At 61.3% G+C, this 22,800-nt stretch overlaps 1 protein-coding gene across 2 annotated transcripts in view; it reads left to right on the forward strand.

Moving 5' to 3' along the window:
- HADHA (hydroxyacyl-CoA dehydrogenase trifunctional multienzyme complex subunit alpha) overlaps positions 1-22,800 on the forward strand; it is a 31,479-nt gene continuing 8,679 nt past the window's right edge. The window contains exons 1-14 of one of the 2 annotated variants that reach the window (XM_075915737.2): positions 1-148; positions 6,984-7,025; positions 7,115-7,185; positions 7,808-7,941; positions 8,953-9,091; positions 11,120-11,239; positions 11,312-11,414; positions 11,850-11,972; positions 12,539-12,657; positions 13,244-13,300; positions 16,346-16,455; positions 17,509-17,643; positions 18,151-18,322; positions 22,251-22,337. In XM_075915737.2, the coding sequence (XP_075771852.2) occupies positions 70-148; positions 6,984-7,025; positions 7,115-7,185; positions 7,808-7,941; positions 8,953-9,091; positions 11,120-11,239; positions 11,312-11,414; positions 11,850-11,972; positions 12,539-12,657; positions 13,244-13,300; positions 16,346-16,455; positions 17,509-17,643; positions 18,151-18,322; positions 22,251-22,337 (1,491 nt within the window). In that variant the 5' untranslated portion in view covers positions 1-69. Of the gene's footprint in view, positions 149-2,354; positions 2,413-6,983; positions 7,026-7,114; positions 7,186-7,807; positions 7,942-8,952; positions 9,092-11,119; positions 11,240-11,311; positions 11,415-11,849; positions 11,973-12,538; positions 12,658-13,243; positions 13,301-16,345; positions 16,456-17,508; positions 17,644-18,150; positions 18,323-22,250; positions 22,338-22,800 lie in introns of those variants that run through there. The other variant, XM_075915738.2, reaches the window with a different exon arrangement.

Raw genomic sequence — 22,800 nt, forward strand, 5'->3', positions numbered from 1 at the left:
CCCTGGGGGGTGCGAAGGCCCCGCGCCTCAAGGACCCGCCCCGCCGCCGCTTCGACCTCCCCGAGCAAGATGGCGGCCGCGGTGCGCGCGATCGGGAGCCTCACGCGCTTCACGGCCGCCGCCAAGTACTGCGCGGCCCGCCGCCTCGGTGAGGGGCTGGGCCGGGGGGGGGGGGCGCTGCCGAGCCCCGCCCCGGCTCGCCGTGCTGCGCTCCCCGCCGAGTGCCCGTCTGGGGCCGCCGGGCGGGGCTGGTAGCAGGAGCGCGGGGGCCTGGCCACACGCAGCAGCCCGGCCCGCCAGCAGTCGGGTCACAGGGGTTCTGGCTCTGCCGCGGCCCCGGCTCCCGGCGGCCCCGGCCACCCTGGCCCCCCCGGCCCCCAGCATCCCCGGCCCCCCCGGCTCCCGGCCCCCCTGGCCCCTGGCTCCCGGCCACCCCGGCCCCCAGCATCCCCGGCCCCCCCGGCTCCCGGCCCCCCTGGCCCCTGGCTCCCGGCCACCCCGGCCCCCAGCATCCCCGGCCCCCCCGGCTCCCGGCCACCCTGGCCCCCCCGGCCCCCAGCATCCCCGGCCCCCCCGGCTCCCGGCCCCCCTGGCCCCTGGCTCCCGGCCACCCCGGCCCCCAGCATCCCCGGCCCCCCCGGCTCCCGGCCACCCTGGCCCCCCCGGCCCCCAGCATCCCCGGCCCCCCCGGCTCCCGGCCGCCCCGGCCCCCCCGGCCCCCTCGGCTCCCGGCGGCCCCGCCGCCCCGGCCCCCGGCCACCCTGGCTCCCGGCCGCCCCGGCCACCCTGGCCCCCAGCCCCCCTGGCTCCCGGCACACGCCTGCTGCGGCAACAAGCTCTCCCCACGCGGCTATCCCACCTCCCCCAAACCCCTGGCCTGGGGCTCTCTGAGGTTGTGCTGCTGCTCCCTGTTCATTTCCCGGGGCGGGTGATGAATGTTAGTGACTAGCGGAGATCATTTGCAGTTAATGGATTTGATGCGGGAAGGTGGCTGTGGCAGTGTGCTCGTAGAGCTCTCCCAGTGCTCTAGATGAACAGCCTCTATGCTTGGGGCATAGTTCCCAGTGCTGGGAGCCTGTTTACACCCACACTTCACAGCGCTGTAACTTGCTGTGCTCGGGAGATGCTTTGTCACACCCCTGAACAAGAAAGTTACAGCTCAGTGACCTGACAGCCTGGTAGCACAGCAGTATAGACAAGCCGTTAGTCTGACTGCTTTCAGTCAAGTCACAGGAATGATTTGACATCTGATCAGAGTTTGTTGGTTTGTGGAATTAAGTGGGCTCTTAATTCAGTGACCCAGTCCTTCTCCTGCAGTTGTCATTCGTCTGGTCCTTTCTTTTTCTGCTCAGCAGAGGTGCCCCAGGCACTGGGCTCCCCATATTCCTGCGGTGAGGGTTTCCTTCTGCGAATGCACAGCTAGAGAGCTGGGTTCTCCTCTGAATTTACACTTGTAACTGTCAGAATGATACACGATTGTACACACCATGGTAAGAACATAAGAATGGCTGTACTGGGTCAGACCAAAGGTCCATCTAGCCCACTAGCCTGGTGTCTGTAGTTCCTTGTTTTCAGGATTCGCACTAGGGATATAATAGTGCAGTTGATTAACCGATTATCTGATAAGCAAAAGCTTATAAGTTAATGCCATAGACTACACGCATTTCCTTCCCCTCACCAGGCAGGGGCTGCTGCCACCCTGCGCTGTTGCCTCTGTATCAGAGGCAGGAACACAGGGCGACAGGCTGGTTTTTAAACTGGCTCTCCTCGTGGACCGGCTCCCCCCGACACCCCACGTAGAGTGGCAGGGGGACTCCTCAGGAGTGGGGCTGAAGTGCACTGGCTTCCAGCCCTGCCCCCTAGGGACTCTAGAATAGTCGGCTAACTGATAAGGATTCATGAGGTTACTCAACTATTCAATTAACCGATATTGAACACCCTCACTTTGGCTGACAGTGCCCTCCCTTGAAAGTATGTGTTGGTTGGACCCCCAGTTCCTCAGAGTTGATAGCAGTCTGCCTGGAATAGTCTTTTGTTCTTCATGCCCCTGAATCAGTGTTTGGCAAACTTTGGGGTGGTTTTTTTGCGGGGGGGATGGGCAAGTACTTGCAGTGGCAGGGCAAAAACTGAGGCCAAGAGCAGCGCATATGAGGAAAGTTCCATGGTTTTGGGGCCACCCCTGTTGCACACATTCCCACAGCTGCTAGTAAAACAGGCACCGATTGAAAGTCTGTCTTGCACCACTTGCAGCTCCTTGTTCAGCTCACAGGTGTAGGGAGGAAACATGGGCCATCCCAAGCATTTCTTTTCTGCTCCCTTGATGTTCAGCTTAGTTCCAGATCACGAGCCCTGGCACTACGGAGCCACCTATGGATGCTGCTGTTCCCACCTCAAGCAGCATGCAGTCTCCTGGTGAGTCAGGGAGCAGGGAGAGGAGCACAGAAAGAGACCAAGAGTGGAGAAAATGGGGCAGCTGTGTCATGGTGTGGGGGAGTGTCCTCCCTCGGCACACCAGCCAACATTGGGAGCCGCTCCCCTCAGCGAAAGTTCTGTGAGCTAAACACTGGCCTAATAATACTTTGCCCTTATAGTGCTTTCTGCCTAGTGGTTTTCAAGGTGGGCAACTTCCCTGCCTCCGTCTCCCATCTATAAACATCCAGTTCTGTTCTGCAAAATAATAGCGCCACATAGTTCCTGTTGATCATTTTACAAGTGAGTGAGTATTTCTTCTGGTCTCTAAGTGCCTAAGTCCAGCTGGGGGTGTTCTTCTGCATTCATTCTCACCAGGAGTAGTTTTGATTAAATTTTGTCTTCAGTAACTCGTGCATCCCCCTTTGTGATGCTTAAATTCATTAATGTCTGTCACATTTTTGGTAACCAATAATGGAAAGCGCTAGAGAAGTGCAAAGTATCACAGAGGCTGTAATCAGTTACCTTCCAAAATTAGTTTATTGTAAAAACAAGCTATTGCAAAACCCAGTGAGTAAATATTTAATTATTCTTTTTTAAAGACTTGAAACAGTTTTTAACCCTTTTCCCCTGCAGTGTTGGAAATCTATTTAAAAGTGGAATTTACTACAATCTATCAACAGAAATGAAACTGACTAATCTCTTTTCATTGCCCTATAAAACATAAGTCATGAACAGTAAATCTCGTTTAAGTCTTTTAGTTCCAGTATAATGGTGAAAACCATAAGGCGGCCTGCTGGTGTTCTGTTTAAAAAGTACGAGAGGGTTTTTTCTGTAATCTTCATTTGTAGAAATTCATGCTGCTAGTTGTACATGATTGGCTCCTGAAAGTAGCAGTGCTATTATTGTAAACTGCCTCTAAGCCACTTTGTATTGTTGCTGTGTTTTGAGCCTGGTTATTGTTTTCCAAGCCTGCTCTGGCCTGTGCAACTTGATAAAGCCAAATTTTCCAGGATAACGTGCATCAAAAGTATGTCACTCCTTTTGCATATTTATTTCTAGGCTGCCAAAACGTTTAAGTGTCTTGGGAGAACAGCAGTGACAAGGTCCCTGACCCAGAGTTGCAATCTAAATAGTGTGCAGGCAGGGGCAGCTCGTGAGCCTAGGCGAGCTAGGCAGCTGCCTAGGGCGCCGCTGGCCCGGGTGTCCGATGATGACATCACGGCCATTGACGGCTGTATAGGCGGGGCGCCAATCGCGCCGCCCCGCCTAGGGCGCCAGCTGCTGCAGTCGGCCTCAGGCCGCTCCTGTGTGCAGGCAAAGGAAGGGGGAGGGTTAGCACGTTTTGTCCCAGGTTATTAGCACCCTTTTTAGCTTTGTGCACGGTTCATCTGTTTTCTTGAAAGTGGTTGTAGAGACCAGGATTTATAGGACTTCCCAGAAAGTCTTTAAGGAGAACTTAAGAAAAAAAAGCTTGTTAGACCGTGGAACTTGGGGTGGGGTGTGTGTGTGTGAATGTAGCCCATGAGTTACTTGCATAACTTCATGAAATAAGAGTCTGTATCTTTCAGAAGGTAGGCCTGTTCGGTGAAGTCTGGAGTATTGTTGGCATATCCACATGCACAGAGCTCGACGAATCACTGAATCTACTCGCCTGTGGCGAGTAGATTTCAGCCAGTCGCAGCATTCACCGGCGGCGCGCACATGCGCAATGCGGGTCTTGCTCATGCACAGTGCAGGGCTGGCGAGTAGGTTTTGCCGCCGTTTGTCAAGCCCTGCAAATGCAAATCCTTTTTCTACATCTAAAAGCACAGCTGTTAGTGACTTGTGCCGCACTCCCCAGACTTCGCTATACTCTGCCTGTGACTGCAGGGGCGGGCAGAGAGTTGGGGAAGCTACCAGTGGTGGTCTTGTAATTTAGTCTCAGCTATTCATCTCCTGCACTGTGATGTGCTGTTTTACTCCAAAGGACAAGCTGGATCACCTTATTCCTGGCCTCCAGACTTAATTGCTGCAGCAGTTGCGGGGGTGCTGGCAATGCGAGCACTGTATTTTGTGGTCATCACATGTGGCTGGCTGGCGGCCTGGTGGTTGGAAGCCTAGGCCCTCTGGAGGCCAGACTCGTACGGCTGTCAAAGATTTCACATGGGGTTTGTAATCCAGGTCTCAAAGTTGGTCGAAAATCCTCTTAAATACCGGCCTGGCCAGCGAGACCAGGAGGTGAACTTCTGTGTAAGAAGTTGCCGAGGGTCCGTTGCCCGCACCGCCTCGGAAGGGAGCTGGACTGCGACACACGTGGTCCGTTCTCCCAAAGCCGATGACTTGGCTTGCGTCCCTGGGCGTGTGGCAGTGTAGGGCAAAGGTCTGTCTCTCCCTCGCCTGAAGAGATCAGTCAGAAATGTAGGGCAAAGTGCACGGCGCAGCTCTGAGCCAAGATGACGTGGCTGAGGGTAGGGGACACGTGCTGCTTTGCCAAGGAAGCGAAGTGCGGGGTGCCTGATGAATCCCTGACTGACCCTGCTCGCTGGTTAGAGAGCCATTCCCCTCTAGGGGTTGTCTCGGGCTAGGCATGGCCTGCCTCCTGGGTCGGCACCCCCGCTAAATCATTGTAGGACTTGTAATCTAATGGCTGGTGCTGCCCACATACCCGCCGGGGATGCATCGCTGCTTTGACTCAGGCTGCCACAGGCATGGGGGGAGCAGCCGCTGGCCCCCCAGAATTGCATTGGGGGAGGCTTTTGTCCATGGTGAAGGTCACTAGAACAGGAGTGGGAGGGGCGTTGGAGTAACAGTAGCGATGACAGGAGGCACACGTCGGCTGGGCAGGAAAATGGCTCTGCAGGTTAAAGCCTCAGTGTCCCTGTTGGCTTGTTCAGTTTGTGGGGCCTCCGAGAGCCTGGAAGAGAGCGCGCTCCTGTAAAGCACCGGTTCCCAAGCCGTCCCCACCGGGAGCCCCTCCTCGGGCGGCCTGCACGTGCAGCTGCCACGGGTGGGGATGCCGATGCTAGCGGAGAGAAGAACCAGGGCTTCCGTGCAGATGTGACTGACCCTCCGCTGGGAAGCAGTGCAGGCCTCCGTCTGTGGGCTGAGCAGGCTGGAGCAAGCTGGCAGGACAAGGCTGAGGTGGCTCTGGAGCTTGCTGCACATGGACAGACAGATGCTGACAGCAAAGGGCAAATGCCCTGTGGGCCTCCTGTGCTGGTGTGGATGATGCTGTAATGTCACCTGCCCTGGGGTCATGGCGCTGTCTCACACAGGCTGCCTGGGTTCTCTGCTCTTCCTGCCCTGGGGTCATGGCGCTGTCTCACACAGGCTGCCTGGGTTCTCTGCTCTTCCTGCCCTGGGGTCATGGCGCTGTCGCACACAGGCTGCCTGGGTTCTCTGCTCTTCCTGCCCTGGGGTCATGGCGCTGTCTCACACAGGCTGCCTGGGTTCTCTGCTCTTCCTGCCCTGGGGTCATGGCGCTGTCTCTCACAGGCTGCCTGGGTTCTCTGCTCTTCCTGCCCTGGGGTCATGGCGCTGTCTCACACAGGCTGCCTGGGTTCTCTGCTCTTCCTGCCCTGGGGTCATGGCGCTGTCGCACACAGGCTGCCTGGGTTCTCTGCTCTTCCTGCCCTGGGGTCATGGCGCTGTCGCACACAGGCTGCCTGGGTTCTCTGCTCTTCCTGCCCTGGGGTCATGGCGCTGTCTCACACAGGCTGCCTGGGTTCTCTGCTCTTCCTGCCCTGGGGTCATGGCGCTGTCGCACACAGGCTGCCTGGGTTCTCTGCTCTTCCTGCCCTGGGGTCATGGCGCTGTCTCACACAGGCTGCCTGGGTTCTCTGCTCTTCCTGCCCTGGGGTCATGGCGCTGTCTCACACAGGCTGCCTGGGTTCTCTGCTCTTCCTGCCCTGGGGTCATGGCGCTGTCGCACACAGGCTGCCTGGGTTCTCTGCTCTTCCTGCCCTGGGGTCATGGCGCTGTCTCACACAGGCTGCCTGGGTTCTCTGCTCTTCCTGCCCTGGGGTCATGGCGCTGTCTCACACAGGCTGCCTGGGTTCTCTGCTCTTCCTGCCCTGGGGTCATGGCGCTGTCTCTCACAGGCTGCCTGGGTTCTCTGCTCTTCCTGCCCTGGGGTCATGGCGCTGTCTCTCACAGGCTGCCTGGGTTCTCTGCTCTTCCTGCCCTGGGGTCATGGCGCTGTCTCACACAGGCTGCCTGGGTTCTCTGCTCTTCCTGCCCTGGGGTCATGGCGCTGTCTCACACAGGCTGCCTGGGTTCTCTGCTCTTCCTGCCCTGGGGTCATGGCGCTGTCTCACACAGGCTGCCTGGGTTCTCTGCTCTTCCTGCCCTGGGGTCATGGCGCTGTCGCACACAGGCTGCCTGGGTTCTCTGCTCTTCCTGCCCTGGGGTCATGGCGCTGTCTCACACAGGCTGCCTGGGTTCTCTGCTCTTCCTGACAATCTTGGTGCAAGCTGCTGACTCTTTGATCTATGGCCAGGGCGGGGGAGCTCAGCGTCTTGCTTGGCGGCTGTGTTGAAGGTAATTAACTGAAGTGTGGCCGCCCGTAACGCCTGTCAACCTCCCTTCTGTAGGGTATGCCTGCCGGAGTGTTGCCACCTCTTCTTCTCTTCAGGGTAAGTGTAAAGACGCTGCCTTGTGGCGTTTCCTGCCCACGGCCGGGAAGGATGTGACTCTGAGATGACACGTTGCTTCTTGTCTACAGCTAGAACTCACGTTAACTACGATGTCAAAGGGGACGTCGCGGTTGTACGCTTCAACTCGCCAAATTCCAAGGTATTGTGTTAGTTCCCGGGGCCCGCTAGACAGTGAGGGAGCGAGTCCAGAGCAGGCATCTGGAGGGGCAGATGGTTTAGACGAGGGGGCATGCCGTGACACGTGAGAAGGAAATAGCAGAGAAATGCATTTCAACCCACCCCAGGGACATGTCTGTAGAGTCGATGGTCGATCAGCCCTGGAACCCTCTGCCATAGGAGCTGTGGCACGTAGCACGCAAAGGTGTGATTGGCTCAGACACCCTCTTGCTCTAGTGAGGAGCCAGCCACTGGCTGATTCCCTTCCTCATAGCTCATTAGGAGGTTTCCCCTTTGAAGCATTGGCAATGGCCCCTAGTCTAGGTGGATCGCAATCCCTGTGTTCCTCTGGCACAGACGGTAGCAGAGCGCTGACCCCCCTGCTCCCCGGGACTTCCCAGGCTGGGCATCCTCTCCCCTGCAGGAAGCCAGCGCATGCAGGTGGAGCGTCTCCCTGCTCTGGGCCAGGTTGACAGGGAGGAGGTGGATGTTTCCAATCCTCCTGCCGCTCAGCTGTGCTCTTGTACGGTCCTTTCCCGTGGGCAGCAGAAAGGGGTGCGCCCTGTCATCCCTCTGCGTGCACAGTGTGCGCTTGCTGTCCGCAGGTCAACACCCTGTCCAAACAGCTGCAGTCCGAGTTCACAGAGATAATGAACGAAATCTGGGCCAACGAGGCTGTCAAAAGCGCTGTGCTCATCTCTGCCAAGCCAGGCTGCTTCATTGCTGGGGCTGATATCAAGTGAGTGTTGGGAGTCACAGCCGGCGCCTGGCACCGTGTTGGCTTTTGAGCAGAAGGCTCCGTGACGTGAGCTTGCTTCCTCAGTAGTGAGGCAGCCGCCTGATCCCCAACTGGCCCCGTGTCTCTGGGCAGCGGCAACGGCAGCTCAGCGGGGCCTGGAGCCGATGGCTTGGAGGGGGGAGTCCCCTGGCCAGGAGCTGTTTAAGCCAGGCTCCCAGGCCTGTGCTCTGCAGGTCAGACTGGCTGGTTGCAGAGGTCCCTGCTCGCCCCTACGTTCTCCCCCATTGCCAGCACTTCCCTGAATGCGGAGGTGCAGTCGGGGGAGCCAGCTTCCTGCCTGGTTCCAGGAGCCAGGCCGCCTGCCCGGCTGAGCGCTGGAGGCTCGCGTAGCAGCGGACGCGCACATTACTTGCGCCGGCAGGTTGCTGCCTTTTGGTCAGGCGGCGTTTGGGAGCCTGGGTGCGTAAATGCAATCTGCTTGCAGGCCACAGGCCAGCCCCGCTGCCCGCACGCCCCGGCTTGCGAGGAAGGGGGAGGGGTTTGTATTGCGCGTGTCTGGAGGAAGCGGCAGCGTGGCCGGCGGGGGCGGGAAGCGTGAGTGAAGGGGGATCTCGGTGCTGCTCTGCCCCGCTGGGCAAGGGGAGAGGGGCGAGCGGTTCTGCTGTGGAGGAGGCAGCAGCCACGGCTCCTATTTCCTGGGGTCCGGAAGGACAGGCCAGGTGACGCTCCCGGGCTGATGGCTGAGTGAGGCCAGAATGCTGCTGTGCACACTCCCTGCTCTCCACCCTGTCGCCCCGGCGGCCGTGTTTGCAGAGCTCTCGCTCTGCCCCGCACAGTCCTCGGGCAGGGATCCAGCCCCCGTCTCGCAGGCGTCCGGCACTGCTTGGCGCTAGGGCTGGGGGCAATGCGGATCCTGCGGGGTGGCAGACAAGAGCCTGCGGCGCTCCCCGTGGTAGTGACGCTTCCTCCACCTGCCCTGCGCCTCTGATCAGCCTCTCTACCCTGCTGCAGCATGATCGCGTCCTGCAAGACGCCCCAGGAGGTGACTCAGCTTTCTCAGGACGGGCAGAAGATGTTCGAGAGACTTGAGAAATCCCCCAAGCCCATAGTTGCTGCCATCAACGGGTCCTGCCTGGGAGGAGGACTAGAGGTACCGCAGGGCAGGTGCTGCCAGAGGCTGCCGAGGTCTCTGGGCTCTTGGGAGCAGCCAGCTGCGTTCCTAAGAGGATGCCAAGGGGATTTCAGGCCGCGTGGCAGCCAGCAGCCCTGCAGAGTTCTGTGCAGGGAGATGGCCAGGGCTGTTGCACTTGAGGTCTCTGGCATCGGCATCCTTCCGCTTCGCTTGTGAGACAGTCGGATCCCGGCAGGGCTGGGGTTTGGATGGGAGGCCGGTGCAGCCGCAGGAGACCTGACAGATGCCAGTTGTTGTGGCGCTGACCTGATGCCTTAGCACTGTGCTGCTGCAGTGGTGTTTCTCTGATGAGACGTGGCCTGTGGGGGTGGCCTGGGTCTCTGGCGAATCCCCCTGGAGTCATTGTACCCACGCTGTGTCCAGTGCCCTTGTAATGTCCCCTGGGCACAGTGCTGCTGCCCACCCCGGAGGGGTAGCTCTAGCACTGGGGTGAGGAACCTCGGCTCGCCCGGATCCGACCCCCAAGGCTCAGGGCTCCCCCCCAGCACTGGGGAGCCCACGCTGGGGCTCCAGCGTGCCCCCCCCCCCCCCCGCTGCCCAATCTGCTAGGCTGGGCCCCCTGGCTCTGGTGAGGAAGGGGAATGTGGGGATGGTCTTTCTGCTTCTCAGTCGGGCTGTGTCAGTGGGGGGGGGTGTTTGGGGCTTTTCTTCTGCTTCTCGCTGCTGTGCGGCCCCACTGGCTTTTCTGGGGTCAGAGGCCCCCGGCCCAACAGAGGGTCGCCAGAGGGTGGCAGGACAGGATTAGCCTGGAGCTGCCGGGCGCTCTGGAGGGAAGGCGTTTGCATCGCGTTGGGCTTGCTAGGTGTGAAATCGGGGGGTTGGGTTGGTCCCTGGCTTGTGTCCGGGGGGTTGGCAGCGATCTAGGGACGAGTCTGGGCCTGAGAGCAGCATGGGCCCACGGCCTCTTCCGCGCCGCAGGGTTAATCTGTAGCTCAGCCCCTGCGCTGACGGCACTTCATGAGATGAGCAGGTGATGCTGGCATACCCTGGCCCGGATGAGCCCGGGGCGGGCGGCGCCGGCGTGGGAACGCCAGTGGGGGCGGGGCGAGCCCGGGGCTGGCGGCGCCGGTGTGGGAATGCCAGTGGGGGCGGGGCGAGCCCGGGGCTGGCGGCGCCGGCGCGGGAATGCCAGTGGGGGCGGGGCGAGCCCGGGGTTGGCGGTGCCGGCGTGGGAACGCCAGTGGGGGCGGGGCGAGCCTGGGGCTGGCGGCGCCGGCGCGGCGGCGGGGGGGCAGGGCGAGCCCGGGGCTGGCGGCGCCGGCGCGGCAACGCCAGCGGGGGCGGGGCGAGCCCGGGGCTGGCGGCGCCGGCGCGGCAACGCCAGCGGGGGCGGGGCGAGCCCGGGGCTGGCGGCGCCGGCGCGGCAACGCCAGCGGGGGCGGGGCGAGCCCGGGGCTGGCGGCGCCGGCGCGGCAACGCCAGCGGGGGCGGGGCGAGCCCGGGGCTGGCGGCGCCGGCGCGGGAACGCCAGTGGGGGCGGGGCGAGCCCGGGGCTGGCGGCGCCGGCGCGGGAACGCCAGTGGGGGCGGGGCGAGCCCGGGGCTGGCGGCGCCGGCGCGGGAACGCCAGTGGGGGCGGGGCGAGCCCGGGGCTGGCGGCGCCGGCGCGGGAACGCCAGTGGGGGCGGGGCGAGCCCGGGGCTGGCGGCGCCGGCGTGGGAACGCCAGTGGGGGCGGGGCCAGCCCGGGGCTGGCGGCGCCGGCGCGGGAACGCCAGTGGGGGCGGGGCGAGCCCGGGGCTGGCGGCGCCGGCGCGGGAACGCCAGTGGGGGCGGGGCGATTCCGGGGCTGGCGGCGCCGGCGCGGGAACGCCAGTGGGGGCGGGGCGAGCCCGGGGCTGGCGGCGCCGGCGTGGGAACGCCAGTGGGGGCGGGGCGAGCCCGGGGCTGGCGGCGCCGGCGCGGGAACGCCAGTGGGGGCGGGGCCCAGCGGTATGCGACAGTAGCTGCAGGCAGCTCTATTGGCTCCGCTTTCGTCCCTCTCCCAGGTCGCCATCTCCTGTCAGTACCGGGTAGCGACCAAGGACAGGAGGACCGTCCTGGGCACGCCCGAGGTGCTGCTGGGGCTGCTGCCGGGCGCAGGGGGCACTCAGAGACTGCCCAAGATGGTAAGTGCAGGGGAGGAGCGGCCCTCTCCCTCCGCATCGCTGTCTCTGGCCTGACTCCCCTCTGCCTTGCAGGTGGGACTCCCGGCCGCCTTGGACATGATGCTGACCGGGAGGAACATCCGTGCCGACAGAGCGAAGAGGATGGGGCTGGTTGACCAGCTGGTTGATCCACTAGGTCAGAGGACGGGGTTGACGAGCTGGCTGCTAGCTCCGTGGGGGCCCAGCCTGCTGGGGTGTGGCCCCTGGTCTGGCCGCTGTTGGAGGCAGCCGGTGGTGCTGTCCCTGCGGGGTGTTGGTGGACAGGGAGACGCTATCCGTGGGACAGCTGTTCACTGACACTCCGGTGCCCTTCCGCAGCCTGAGGGAGGGGCTGGGAGAGCTTGAGAGTCCAATGAAGTCGGCTCTCTGCCCCGCCGTACGCCTCCAGAACCCTGGGGCCAGCCCAGCTGCAGCAGCGAATCTCCCCAGCGCTTCACCCAGCCCTGGGGCGGGTTTCTTCGACTGGGCTGGTGGCGCTGTGGAGATCAGCAGAGGCGGGTCCCCTCTGCAGGGAGAGCCGTTCCCACCCCTGCAGGCTGTCCCCCCGCTCACCCGTCCTCTCTGTTCCCAGGGCCAGGCCTCAAGCCGCCGGAAGAACGCACAATTGAGTACCTGGAGGAGGTGGCGGTTGGCTTTGCCAGAGGACTAGCCAATAAGACCGTGTCCCCCAAAAGGGAGAAGGGGCTGGTCCAGAGTAAGTGCCTGGGGTTCAGGCAGCGACCGGCATCTGAGCGGGCTAATTCCCTCCTCCCTCTGGGCTGAGGTCCAAATCCTCAGGAGACCCCCTGGAAGGAAGCGGGCCAGCCCGGGCGAGCAGCAGCCATGCTCTGGTAACCCTGGGAGCCCCGTGGGAGCAGAGTGCTGCGTGGACGGCCCATGGCAGCAGCGGGGGACAGGGGAGTTGGGACCCAGGGGCGCAGGTGGAATTTCTGCAGGAGTGCTCAGAGCCGCCCCCCGCCCGCCGAGGGTAGTGACTTCCCTGTCCTTAGTGGAGTTGGGGCAGCCACGAAATCCCTCAGGCCTGCTCCGCTGACGGCCGTTGGAGTTCCTGCCCTTGCCTTCCACGCCTTCGGCTGCGTGTGGGTTTTATACGCTGGCGTGGCCGGCGAAGTTCAGCTGGCTGAATGGCTGGCCCTCTGCTCAGGCTGCGCTAGGCGTATGTAACGGGGTCTCCCCTCCTTCCACGGCACGTGAGTCCAGCTGTGGCATTCAGCCTGTGGCATGGACAGATCACTGAAGTGTTGCCGTGTCCTCTTGCAGAGCTGACAGACTACGCCCTGTCTGTCCCCTTCGTGAGGCAGCAGGTCTACAAAACAGTGGAGAACAGGGTGCAGAAGCAGACCAAAGGACTCTACCCTGCGCCCCTGAAAATCATCGAGGTAGCCCCGAGGCGAGCGCTGATCCGCGGGAGCTGCTGGGGCAGGGGTGGCTTGTGCCAACGGGGCCGGGGTTCCTGACTGCGCTCCGGGCGGCTGGGGTAATGCAAACAGCCGTCCGTTGCTGTGAGGAGTCGCCGGTGACTCCTCACAGACCTGGCCGCTGAGTGGCCCCGGCTTCAGTGGAGTTCGGGAGCAGGGGGCACCAGAACCCCGGTGGGGGGATCACTAAGAGGGGCCCTTGCACCGTTCCCACCCCTCTGCCTGGAGAGGCGCACGGATGGCAAGTGTGTGCAGCACCAAGCACGCGGTCAGAGTGCCTGATGCCTGTTCAGTGCAAGCTCCTGGGTCACTCAGGTGCATGTGAACTGAGCCTTCAGCCTCCGGGAGCTGCCCGCTGGCACTCGGTGTGTCCCGGCGTGGTGCCCGGTGCGCGGGGGGAAGCGGCGGGAGCGCAGTGCCCGTTGAGCGGTTTGCCAGGAGCCTACCTTTAGGAACCCCGGGGCAGACGCCCGCCAGGTCCGTCTCCGGAATGGAACTGGCCTGGAAGAGCCGAAATGGCTCGTTGCCGCTTCTCTTCTGCCTGTAGGTGGTGAAGACGGGCCTGGAGCAGGGGCTGGAAGCCGGCTACCTCGCCGAATCCCAGGTAACGGTGCCGTGGAGCGCTGCCTCAGACGGGGCCGGGGGCTGCGCCCGTTGTCCCCTGCCCCCCCAGGCGTTCTGCGGGGGGGCGGGACCCCCTCAGGAGTCAAGTGCTGCCTCCCGAGGTGGCAGCCAGAGACGGGGCAGGCGGGATGAGGCGCAGGACCTGCCGCACCGCACCAGGGCAGGGGGCTGCCTTGTCCAGTATCTGTCCGTCGCCAACCCGAGGTTCTGGGCCAAAAATTCCATTCTGCGCGTCGTCTTTGTCCGGTCACGCCACACGCAGCCCCCTTCCCGCCGATGCCCTGCCACGGGCGCGTCTGCAGCAACCCTGAGGACAAGCCAGTTGGTTTCCTGCCCCAGCCCGTCTACCCGCTGCCCCAGCCAGTGCTCCTCAATGCCCTCCCCCACAGCCTAGCTGGGGGGCCCATCCGCCTCCTAGCCCAGCTGCAGGCCCCCTCTGCCCAGAGCTCAGGGTCCAGAGGGAGAGTCTGAGGCTGGTCCCAGGCGTGCTCCCCTCTCCTTCCCTCAGGGCACGCCAGGAGCCTGCTGCCTCTAGCTCAGCGGTCTCCGCACGCGCTCTCGCATGCCCCAGTTAGGGGCTGGTGCTGCATGTGGGCGGGGCAGGACGGGCTTACCCTGAGGGCTGCCAGTCTGCGGTGCAGGGGGGCTAAGGCAGCTTCCTGCCTCTCCTGGCACCACAGACCAGGCTGTGCCCTGGAAGCAGCCGGCAGCAGGGTCCCAGCCAATGGGAGTGCGGCGCTAGAGCTCGGGGCAGGGGCAGTGCACGGAGCCCTGGGCGCCTCCCCACCTCCACCTAGGACTTCTGGGGCACAGCGCTGTCTGGTGCCAGGACAGGCAGGGAGCCGCCTTAGCCCCTGCGGCACAGAGACCCAGCACCCTCCCCCAGGAAGCTTCCTGCAGCACCCGGTGCTAAGACGTGTCCAGCTCGCTGGCTGTTCGCCCCCGGGGAGGTGTTCCGCTGCCTCCCGCAGGGCCCGGAGCGGTGCCCTGTGCCCAGCCTGGCCTGTCTTGCCTTCCTCCTTCCCTCTTGCTTTGATAGATGGCCCAAGCGTGGGGCGCTAGTCCCCCGTCTCCCGCTGCCTCGCATGGCGGCCGGGGCGAGCAGCTGCTCCAGTGCAGTAAGCCTTTGAGAGCAGGACCCTTGTGCTGCTCCCCGGATGGGCTTCTAGTTAGAACCCGAGGGGCAGAAAGGTGGCCCCTCCACCTGCCCTGCAGTGGGCCGGTACCCTCGCCCAGTGGCAGAGCAGCTCCTAAAGCCGCTGGGCATGGGAGTAGCCGAGGCAGCCGCTTGGGGACTGCACAGCTGAGTACGTGAGCTAGGGACGTCACCGGCGCCTGGGCGGCAGCCTTGCCGCTCACTCCGCGGAGGGACCGCTCTAGCCCACCTGCCCCGTTGAACAGTTTAGCCAGTGACACTGACCGTTTAACTGGGATGTTCCGGCCCTACTGTGGGCCACAGGCGGGTGTCCCAGCTGGGAGCAGTGCGCAGGGAACGCGGGCAGGAGCAGAGACGGGCTGCGGTCAAGTCCCCAGCCAGGCCGGGCGGGTGTGGCGCCAGCAGGCAGCCTGGTTCTCAGCCCAGGGGAAACCACCAGGCACAGCATGGGGACAGGAGGCGCTGGGGCCTGCGTGCCGCTGGAGAGCAGGCTAGATCAGTGGCCCCTCTGGCTACGCAGTCTGTGGGCAAGGGCCGGAGGACACGCCTGCTCTTCAGCACCCTAGAGAACAGGCTTCCCCGTCACTCCCTCCATTGACAAGACAGCACTGCAGCCCATGGGAACGAGGGGCCACGACTGGATGGGCCTCCAGGGATGTGCCAGGGTTCTGCGGTCCTGGGAGGGTCACAGGAATCCCTCCGGCGGGGCAGTGCAGCTCTGGCATGTCCGCATAGGAATCCCTCTGGCGGGGCGCTGGGCGGCTGTACTCTGCTCGGGTGTGCACCTCTGGCCTGTCCGCGTAGGAATCTCTCCGGCGGGGCGCTGGGCGGCTGTACTCTGCTCGGGTGTGCAGCTCTGGCCTGTCCACGTAGGAATCCCTCCGGCGGGGCGGTGCGCTGGGCTGCTGTACTCCGCTCGGGTGTGCAGCTCTGGCCTGTCCACGTAGGAATCCCTCCGGCGGTGCACTGGGCGGCTGTACTCCGCTCGGGTGTACACCTCTGGCCTGTCCGTGTAGGAATCCCTCTGGCGGTGCGCTGGGCAGCTGTAGTCCACTTCGGTGTGCAGCTCTGGCCTGTCCCCGTAGGAATCCCTCCGGCGGTGCGCTGGGCGGCTGTAGTCCACTTCGGTGTGCAGCTCTGGCCTGTCCCCGTAGGAATCCCTCCGGCGGTGCGCTGGGCGGCTATACTCCACTCGGGTGTGCAGCTCTGACCTGTCCCCGTAGGAATCCCTCCGGCGGTGCGCTGGGTGGCTGTAGTCCACTCGGGTGTGCAGCTCTGACCTGTCCCCGTAGGAATCCCTCCGGCGGGGCGGTGCGCTGGGAGGCTGTACTCGGCTCGGGTGTGCAGCTCTGGCCTGTCCGAGTAGGAATCCCTCCGGCGGTGTGCTGGGCGGCTGTACTCCGCTCGGGTGTGCAGCTCTGGCCTGTCCCCGTAGGAATCCCTCCGGCGGTGCACTGGGCGGCTGTACTCCGCTCAGGTATGCAGCTCTGGCCTGTCCCCGTAGAAATCCCTCCGGCGGTGCACTGGGCGGCTGTACTCCGCTCGGGTGTGCAGCTCTGGCCTGTCCGCGTAGGAATCCCTCCGGTGGTGTGCTGGGCGGCTGTAGTCCACTCGGGTGTGCAGCTCTGGCCTGTCCACATGGGATTCCCTCCGGCGGTGCGCTGGGCGGCTGTACTCCGCTCGGGTGTGCAGCTCTGGCCTGTCCACATGGGATTCCCTCCGGCGGTGCGCTGGGCGGCTGTACTCCGCTCGGGTGTGCAGCTCTGGCCTGTCTGTGCTGTGGGGGGTGGGCCTGCCCCACATGCTGATAAGGTTGGAGCGGCTAGAACCAGCGTCCGGACGCCTGACTTCCTTTTTCACCTCATTCAGAGGTTCGGGGAACTCGCACTGACGGCCGAGTCCAAGGCCTTGACGGGGCTCTACCACGGCCAGGTGCTGTGCAAGAAGAACAAGTTTGGGGCGCCAAAGCAAGAGGTCAGGTGAGTCCGAGCCAGGCGGTTGGAGCGCTCGGCGGTCCCGAGAATGCAGAGCTCCCAGTGCCGGCCAGGTCTGCCCAGCAGGGCCCCGTGGTTCCAGTGTCCTTGGCGAGGCCGGCCTCCTGCCAGCACAGGCTTCCCTGCGGGTGGTAGCTGTGTCCCGGGGCTGGCTGGTGCTTGCATCGCACTGGTTCTGGCGAGGGCTGTGGGATTCACACGCAGGGTCTTGTAACTGGCTCTTGTGTAACGTGCGCCTACAGTTGGTCACGGGGTCAGCGAGCTCCATCCTCTAGCCAGAGGGGGCAGGCTGCGGCCCCAGGCCACACCTGGCCCAGCCTGCGGGGAGTGGGCTTGGACAGCTTTGCCGGGAGGAGCCAGGCTAACTCCTGGACAGTGTGGCCAGTACAGGCGGCTAGCCCCGGCCTCCTCCCCCGCAGCCTGCACTCCCCAGCGCCTGGGCGGCGGGGTCCCGCTTCAGGGCAGCTCCCGGAGACGGCGCAGCCCCCAGACTGGCTGTCTTGTGGACGTAGATTTCACCAGCCACACGAGATGCGTGAGCTCCGCGGGCACTAGAACAGCCATTCCCAGCCATTGACGGACCCAGCTTCCGCGAGTCTGTCTAGCTCTGTTAAAGGGGCTCCAGTGAGTCAGTGCAGTCCTGTGGCTCTCGGACCGTTGTCGTTCCGGCTGTCGATGTCCAGGACTGCTCGTGTGTTCATCCGTGTCTCACTTGTGTTCTTGCTGCTGGTTGGCCGGGTGCAGGTGCCCTCTGGAGCCTGGTTAACGATGGCGTCCGGGAGCCGTGCTCCAGCCCTTTGGTACAGACGCTGGTTTGGCTGAGAGGTTACAGACCGGGGGGAGTGCTTTGGGGGCGGCGTTGCTTAGCAGAGAGCAGGGAGACTCCCGCTAGCTCGCTGGGGACTAGCAGAGCCGCGCTCGCTGCCTGACCCGGGACAGCTCGCAAGGGGCCCTGCGGGGACGCGCCCGTCGGGTTCCCTGAGAGCCTGCGTCTCCCAGGCCAATGCAGGTTGTGAACGCGCCTTCCCTTTGCTGCAGGACCCTGGCTGTACTGGGCGCCGGCCTGATGGGAGCGGGGATCGCCCAGGTGTCTGTGGACAAGGGGCTGGCCACCATCCTGAAGGACACAACGCTGCAAGGCTTGGGCAGAGGGCAGCAACAGGTCTTCAAAGGGTACGTGGGGCAGGAAGGCTTGGCACGCCCATCCCCGGGGGCATCTTCCCGGGCAGGCTGGCTTGCCGGAGCCTTCCTTAGCTTTGGCCCTGGTGCTTCCCGGCCGGCTCCGCGTGCCTGGCTGGGGCCCTGGCTGTGTGTAGAGGCCTGGTGCGGGCCCTCGGGCAGGGCAGGCCGAGCAAGGGGTGAAAGGGCCCTTGGCCAGACAGGCATGATCCCTGCAGGGTTCCCTGTGCCAGACCCGCTGCCTTCTGGAGGGAGCTGTTCGCAGGCTTTGTGGAGCTCGGGCACGCTCGGCTCTTCCTGCTGCCGCTCGGGCCAGTGTGCTGAGGGGCCGAAAAGCCCCGTTTCTGGTCCCCCCTGCGCCCCAGACTTGGCCCCTCCCCTGAACCGTAGGATGCGGCTCTGTGCCTGGCGACGCACCCTGCCAGGAGAGCAGCAGGCGCCCCGTGGGCAAGGGTGCTGGTCCAGCCCAGCCGGGCTCTAGCCAAGCTCCCCGCTCCCCAGGCTGAGTGACAAGGTGAAGAAGAAGACCCTGACGACGTTTGAGAGGGACACGGTTCTCAGCGGCCTGACGGGGCAGCTGGATTACAAGGGCTTCGAGAAGGCCGACATGGTGATCGAAGCCGTGTTCGAGGACCTCGGCGTCAAACACCAAGTGCTGAAGGAGGTGGAGGCGGTGAGTTTCCCCAGCCGTGGGACGCGGCTCCTGCCAGAGGAGGTGGTGCCTGGCCAGCTGCGGGCGCTGCACGGGGGCTGCAGGCACCTGGTCCCTTTCTCCTGGCAGGACTGTGCTGCTGCTGCCTGGCTCCCCCTCCTTCGGCCAGGTGCTGAGACGTCCCAGCTCCTTTCCTGCGGGCTGACGTGCGAGTGGGCAGCTCAGCTGCCACCCTCTCTCCTGGGCCCCTTGTTTACCACCTTGTGTGCTCGCTGCCTCCTCGCTCGCCGGACACTCAGCGGGTCTCGGGGCCCGGGCAGAGCGTGCAGGCAGGCCCCTGGGCGAGCGGCGTCCCATGCGGGCTCAGGCCGTTGGCAGGAGAAAGCCTGGGGTGCAGGGCGACATCAGGTCTGGCATTGCCACTGGCTGGGAGCAGCTGAGTGTCTCTGGCCTGGGTCTCCGTTAAAACCGCCCTGCCCCGTGGCGCGGCGAGGGGCCCCGCTCCCCGTGTCCTTGCGGAACCGCTGGCCTGGGTCTCTGTTAAAACGGCCCTGCCCCACGGCGCGGCGAGGGGCCCCGCTCCCCGTGTCCTTGCGGAGCCGCTGGCCTGGGTCTCCGTTAAAACCGCCCTGCCCCGTGGTGCGGCGAGGGGCCCTGCTCCCCGTGTCCTTGCGGAGCCGCTGGCCTGGGTCTCTGTTAAAACCGCCCTGCCCCGTGGTGCGGCGAGGGGCCCCGCTCCCCGTGTCCTTGCGGAGCCGCTGGCCTGGGTCTCCGTTAAAACCGCCCTGCCCCGTGGCATGTGCGGGACTGGGAGATGGGTTGGAAATGGGGGGGACTACGGCCTACAATGGCAAGGAGAAAGGAGGGTCAGGGCACAACAGGGAGGCAAGATCAAATATCTTAGATGCCTATATACAAATGCGAGAAGTATGGGTACTAAGCAGGAAGAACTGGAATTGCTAACCAATAAATACAACTATGATATCATTGGTATTACAGAAACCTGGTGGGATGGGACGCATGATTGGAATGTTGGTATGGAAGGGTACGGCTTGCTCAGGAAGGACAGACAGGGAAAAAAGGGAGGAGGGGTTGCCTTGTATATTAAAAATGTACACACTTGGACTGAAGTGGAGATGAACGTAGGAGATAGCTGTGTAGAGAGTCTCTGGGTTAAGCTAAAAGGGGTAAAAAACAAGGGTGATATCATGCTAGGAGTCTACTACAGGCCACCTAGCCAGGTGGAAGAGGTGGATGAGGCCTTTTTTAAACAATTAACAAAACTATCCAAAGCCCAAGATTTGGTGGTGATGGGGGACTTCAACTATCCAGACATATGTTGGGAAACTAACACAGCGGGGCACAGGCTATCCAATAAGTTTCTGGACTGCATTGGAGACAACTTTCTGTTTCAGAAGGTTGAAAAAGCTACCAGAGGAGAAGCTGTTCTGGATTTGGTTTTAACAAATAGGGAGGAACTAGTTGAGAACTTGAAAGTGGAAGACAGTATGGGGGACAGTGATCATGAAATAATAGAGTTCATGATCTTAAGGAAAGGTAGAAGGGAGACCAGCACAATTGAGGTAATGGATTTCAGGAAGGCAGATTTTGATAAGCTCAGAGAACTTGTAGGTAAGGTCCCATGGGAAGCAAGACTGAAGGGAAAAACAACTGAGGAGAGTTGGAAGTATTTCAAAGGGACGTTGTTAAGGGCCCAAAAGCAAACAATTCCACTGTGTAGGAAAGATAGAAAATATGGTAAAAGACCAGCTTGGCTTAACAAGGAGATCTTGCACGATCTCAAAATAAAAAAGGAGTCATATAAAAAATGGAAACTAGGACAACTAACAAAGGAGGAATATAGGCAAGCAACACGGGAATGCAGGGGCAAGATTAGAAAGGCAAAGGCACAAAATGAGATCAAACTAGCTACAGGCATAAAGGGAAACAAGAAGACCTTTTATAAATACATTAAAAGCAAGAGGAAGACCAAGGACAGGGTAGGCCCACTGCTTAGTGAGGAGGGAGAAGCAGTAACAGGAAACTTGGAAATGGCGGAGATGCTCAATGACTTCTTTGTTTCGGTCTTCACCGAGAAGTCTGGAGGTGTGCCTAACGTAGTGAATACAAGCAGAGAGAGGGTAAGTTTAGAAGATAGGATACACAAAGAACAAGTTAAAAATCACTTAGGAAAGTTAGATGTCAGCAAGTCACCAGGTCCTGATGAAATGCATCCCAGGATACTCAAGGAGCTGATAGAGGAGGTATCTGAGCCTTTAGCTATGATCTTTAAAAAATCATGGCAGACAGGGGAGATTCCAGAAGACTGGAAAAGGGCAAATATTGTGCCCTTCTATAAAAAGGGGAATAAAAACAACCCAGGAAACTACAGACCGGTCAGTTTAACGTCTGTCCCAGGGAAGATAATGGAGCAGGTAATTAAGGAAATCATATGCAAACACTTGGAAGGTAATAAAGTGATAGGGAATAGACAGCATGGGTTTGTGAAGAACAAGTCATGCCAAACTAATCTGATAGCTTTCTTTGATAGGATAACGAGCCTTGTGGATAAGGGAGAAGCGGTGGATGTCATATACCTAGACTTTAGTAAGGCATTTGATACGGTCTCGCATGATATTCTTATTGATAAACTAGGCAAATATAACTTAGATAGGGCCACGATAAGGTGGGTGCATAATTGGCTGGATAACCGTAGTCAGAGAGTTGTTGTTAACGGTTCTAAATCCTGCTGGAAAGGGATAACAAGTGGAGTTCCTCAAGGGTCTGTTTTGGGACCCGTACTGTTCAATATCTTCATCAATGATGTAGATATTGGGATAGAGAGTACGCTTATTAAGTTTGCAGATGATACCAAACTGGGTGGGGTTGCGACTTCTATGGAGAATAGGGACATAATTCAAAATGACCTTAGCAAGTTAGAGAAATGGTCAGAGGTAAACAGGATGAGGTTTAATAAAGAGAAATGCAAAGTGCTCCACTTAGGAAGGAACAATCAGTTCCATACACACAAGATGGGAAGCGACTGTCTAGGAAGGAGCATGGCGGAAAGGGATCTAGGGGTCATAGTGGACCACAAGTTGAATATGAGTCAACAGTGTGATGCTGTTGCAAAAAATGCAAATATGATTCTAGGTTGTATCAACAGGTGTGTTGTAAGCAAAACTCGTGAAGTCATTCTGCCGCTCTACTCTGCACTAGTTAGGCCTCAGCTGGAGTACTGTGTCCAGTTCTGGGCGCCACATTTCAAGAAAGATGTGGAGAAATTGGAAAGGGTACAGAGAAGAGCGACAAGAATGATTAAAGGTCTAGAGAACATGACCTATGAAGCCAGGCTTCATGAACTGGGCTTGTTTAGTTTGGAAAAAAGAAGATTAAGGGGGGACATGATAGCGGTTTTCAAATATCTAAAAGGGTGTCACAAGGAGGAAGGCGAAAATTTGTTCCTCTTGGTTTCTGAGGACAGGACAAGGAGTAATGGGCTTAAAGTGCAGCAGAGGAGGTTTAGATTGGACATTAGGAAAAAATTCCTAACTGTCAGGGTGGTCAAATATTGGAATAAATTGCCAAGGGAGGTGGTGGAATCTCCCTCTCTGGAGATATTTAAGAACAGGTTAGATAGACATCTGTCAGGGATGGTGTAGACGGAGCTTGATCCTGCCTTGAGGGCGGGGGGCTGGACTCGATGACCTCTCGAGGTCCCTTCCAGTCCTATGATTCTATGATTCCCCGTGTCCTTGCGGAGCCGCTGGCCTGGGTCTCCGTTAAAACCGCCCTGCCCTGTGTCCTTGCGGCGCTTCCTGCCATGCTGGAGATGCTCAGTGGTAGCTGGAGGCCTGCGAGGGTGGCAGAGGCCTGGGAGCCTGCCGGCCCATGTCTGGCTTGTGCCGCTTGGCCGCGCTGTTTATGGTGCCTGCTCTTGTTTCCCTAGGTGGTCTCCCCTCACTGCATCTTTGCCAGCAACACGTCTGCTCTCCCCATCAGTCAGATCGCTGCTGCCAGCAAAAGGCCGGAAAAGGTGGGTACCGGAGCCCCTGCTGCTGGCGGGCAGAGCTGAGAGCTGGTCTGGGGTTGCTGCAGGCGGCTGTGGGGAGGCACCAGGGACCAAGTGCCGTGTGGCCAGCCTGTGGATGCTGGGCCGGGGGAGTGGCCTTTGCCCTCTGTGTGTCACTTGGAGTGTGATGGGGGGGGCTGTCTACGACTGTAATCCTGTGTGCGCTCTGGTGTTGTGGGTCTCGGATCCGACTGGCCTGTGCTGTGCTGCAGTGACACTGTGGGTGGGTGGGTGTGAGCCTCAGTTTCCCCAGACCCTGCACCACTAGCTGCATGAGGAGGGGGAGGCTGGTGGGACTCCCTGGGGACGGCCTGAGGTCCGGGGCTGCGCACACCCCACGTCCCCCTGGGGAGAAGGGCGAGGAGCTGGCTGTGATCCCTGCCTGGGGCTGTAGAGCGGGGGGGCCAAGAGGGGGGTGCAGGAGGTG

This window comes from Pelodiscus sinensis, chromosome 3, assembly GCF_052426305.1.
Source record: "Pelodiscus sinensis isolate ZL-2025 chromosome 3, ASM5242630v1, whole genome shotgun sequence".
Lineage (NCBI taxonomy): Eukaryota > Metazoa > Chordata > Testudines > Trionychidae > Pelodiscus > Pelodiscus sinensis.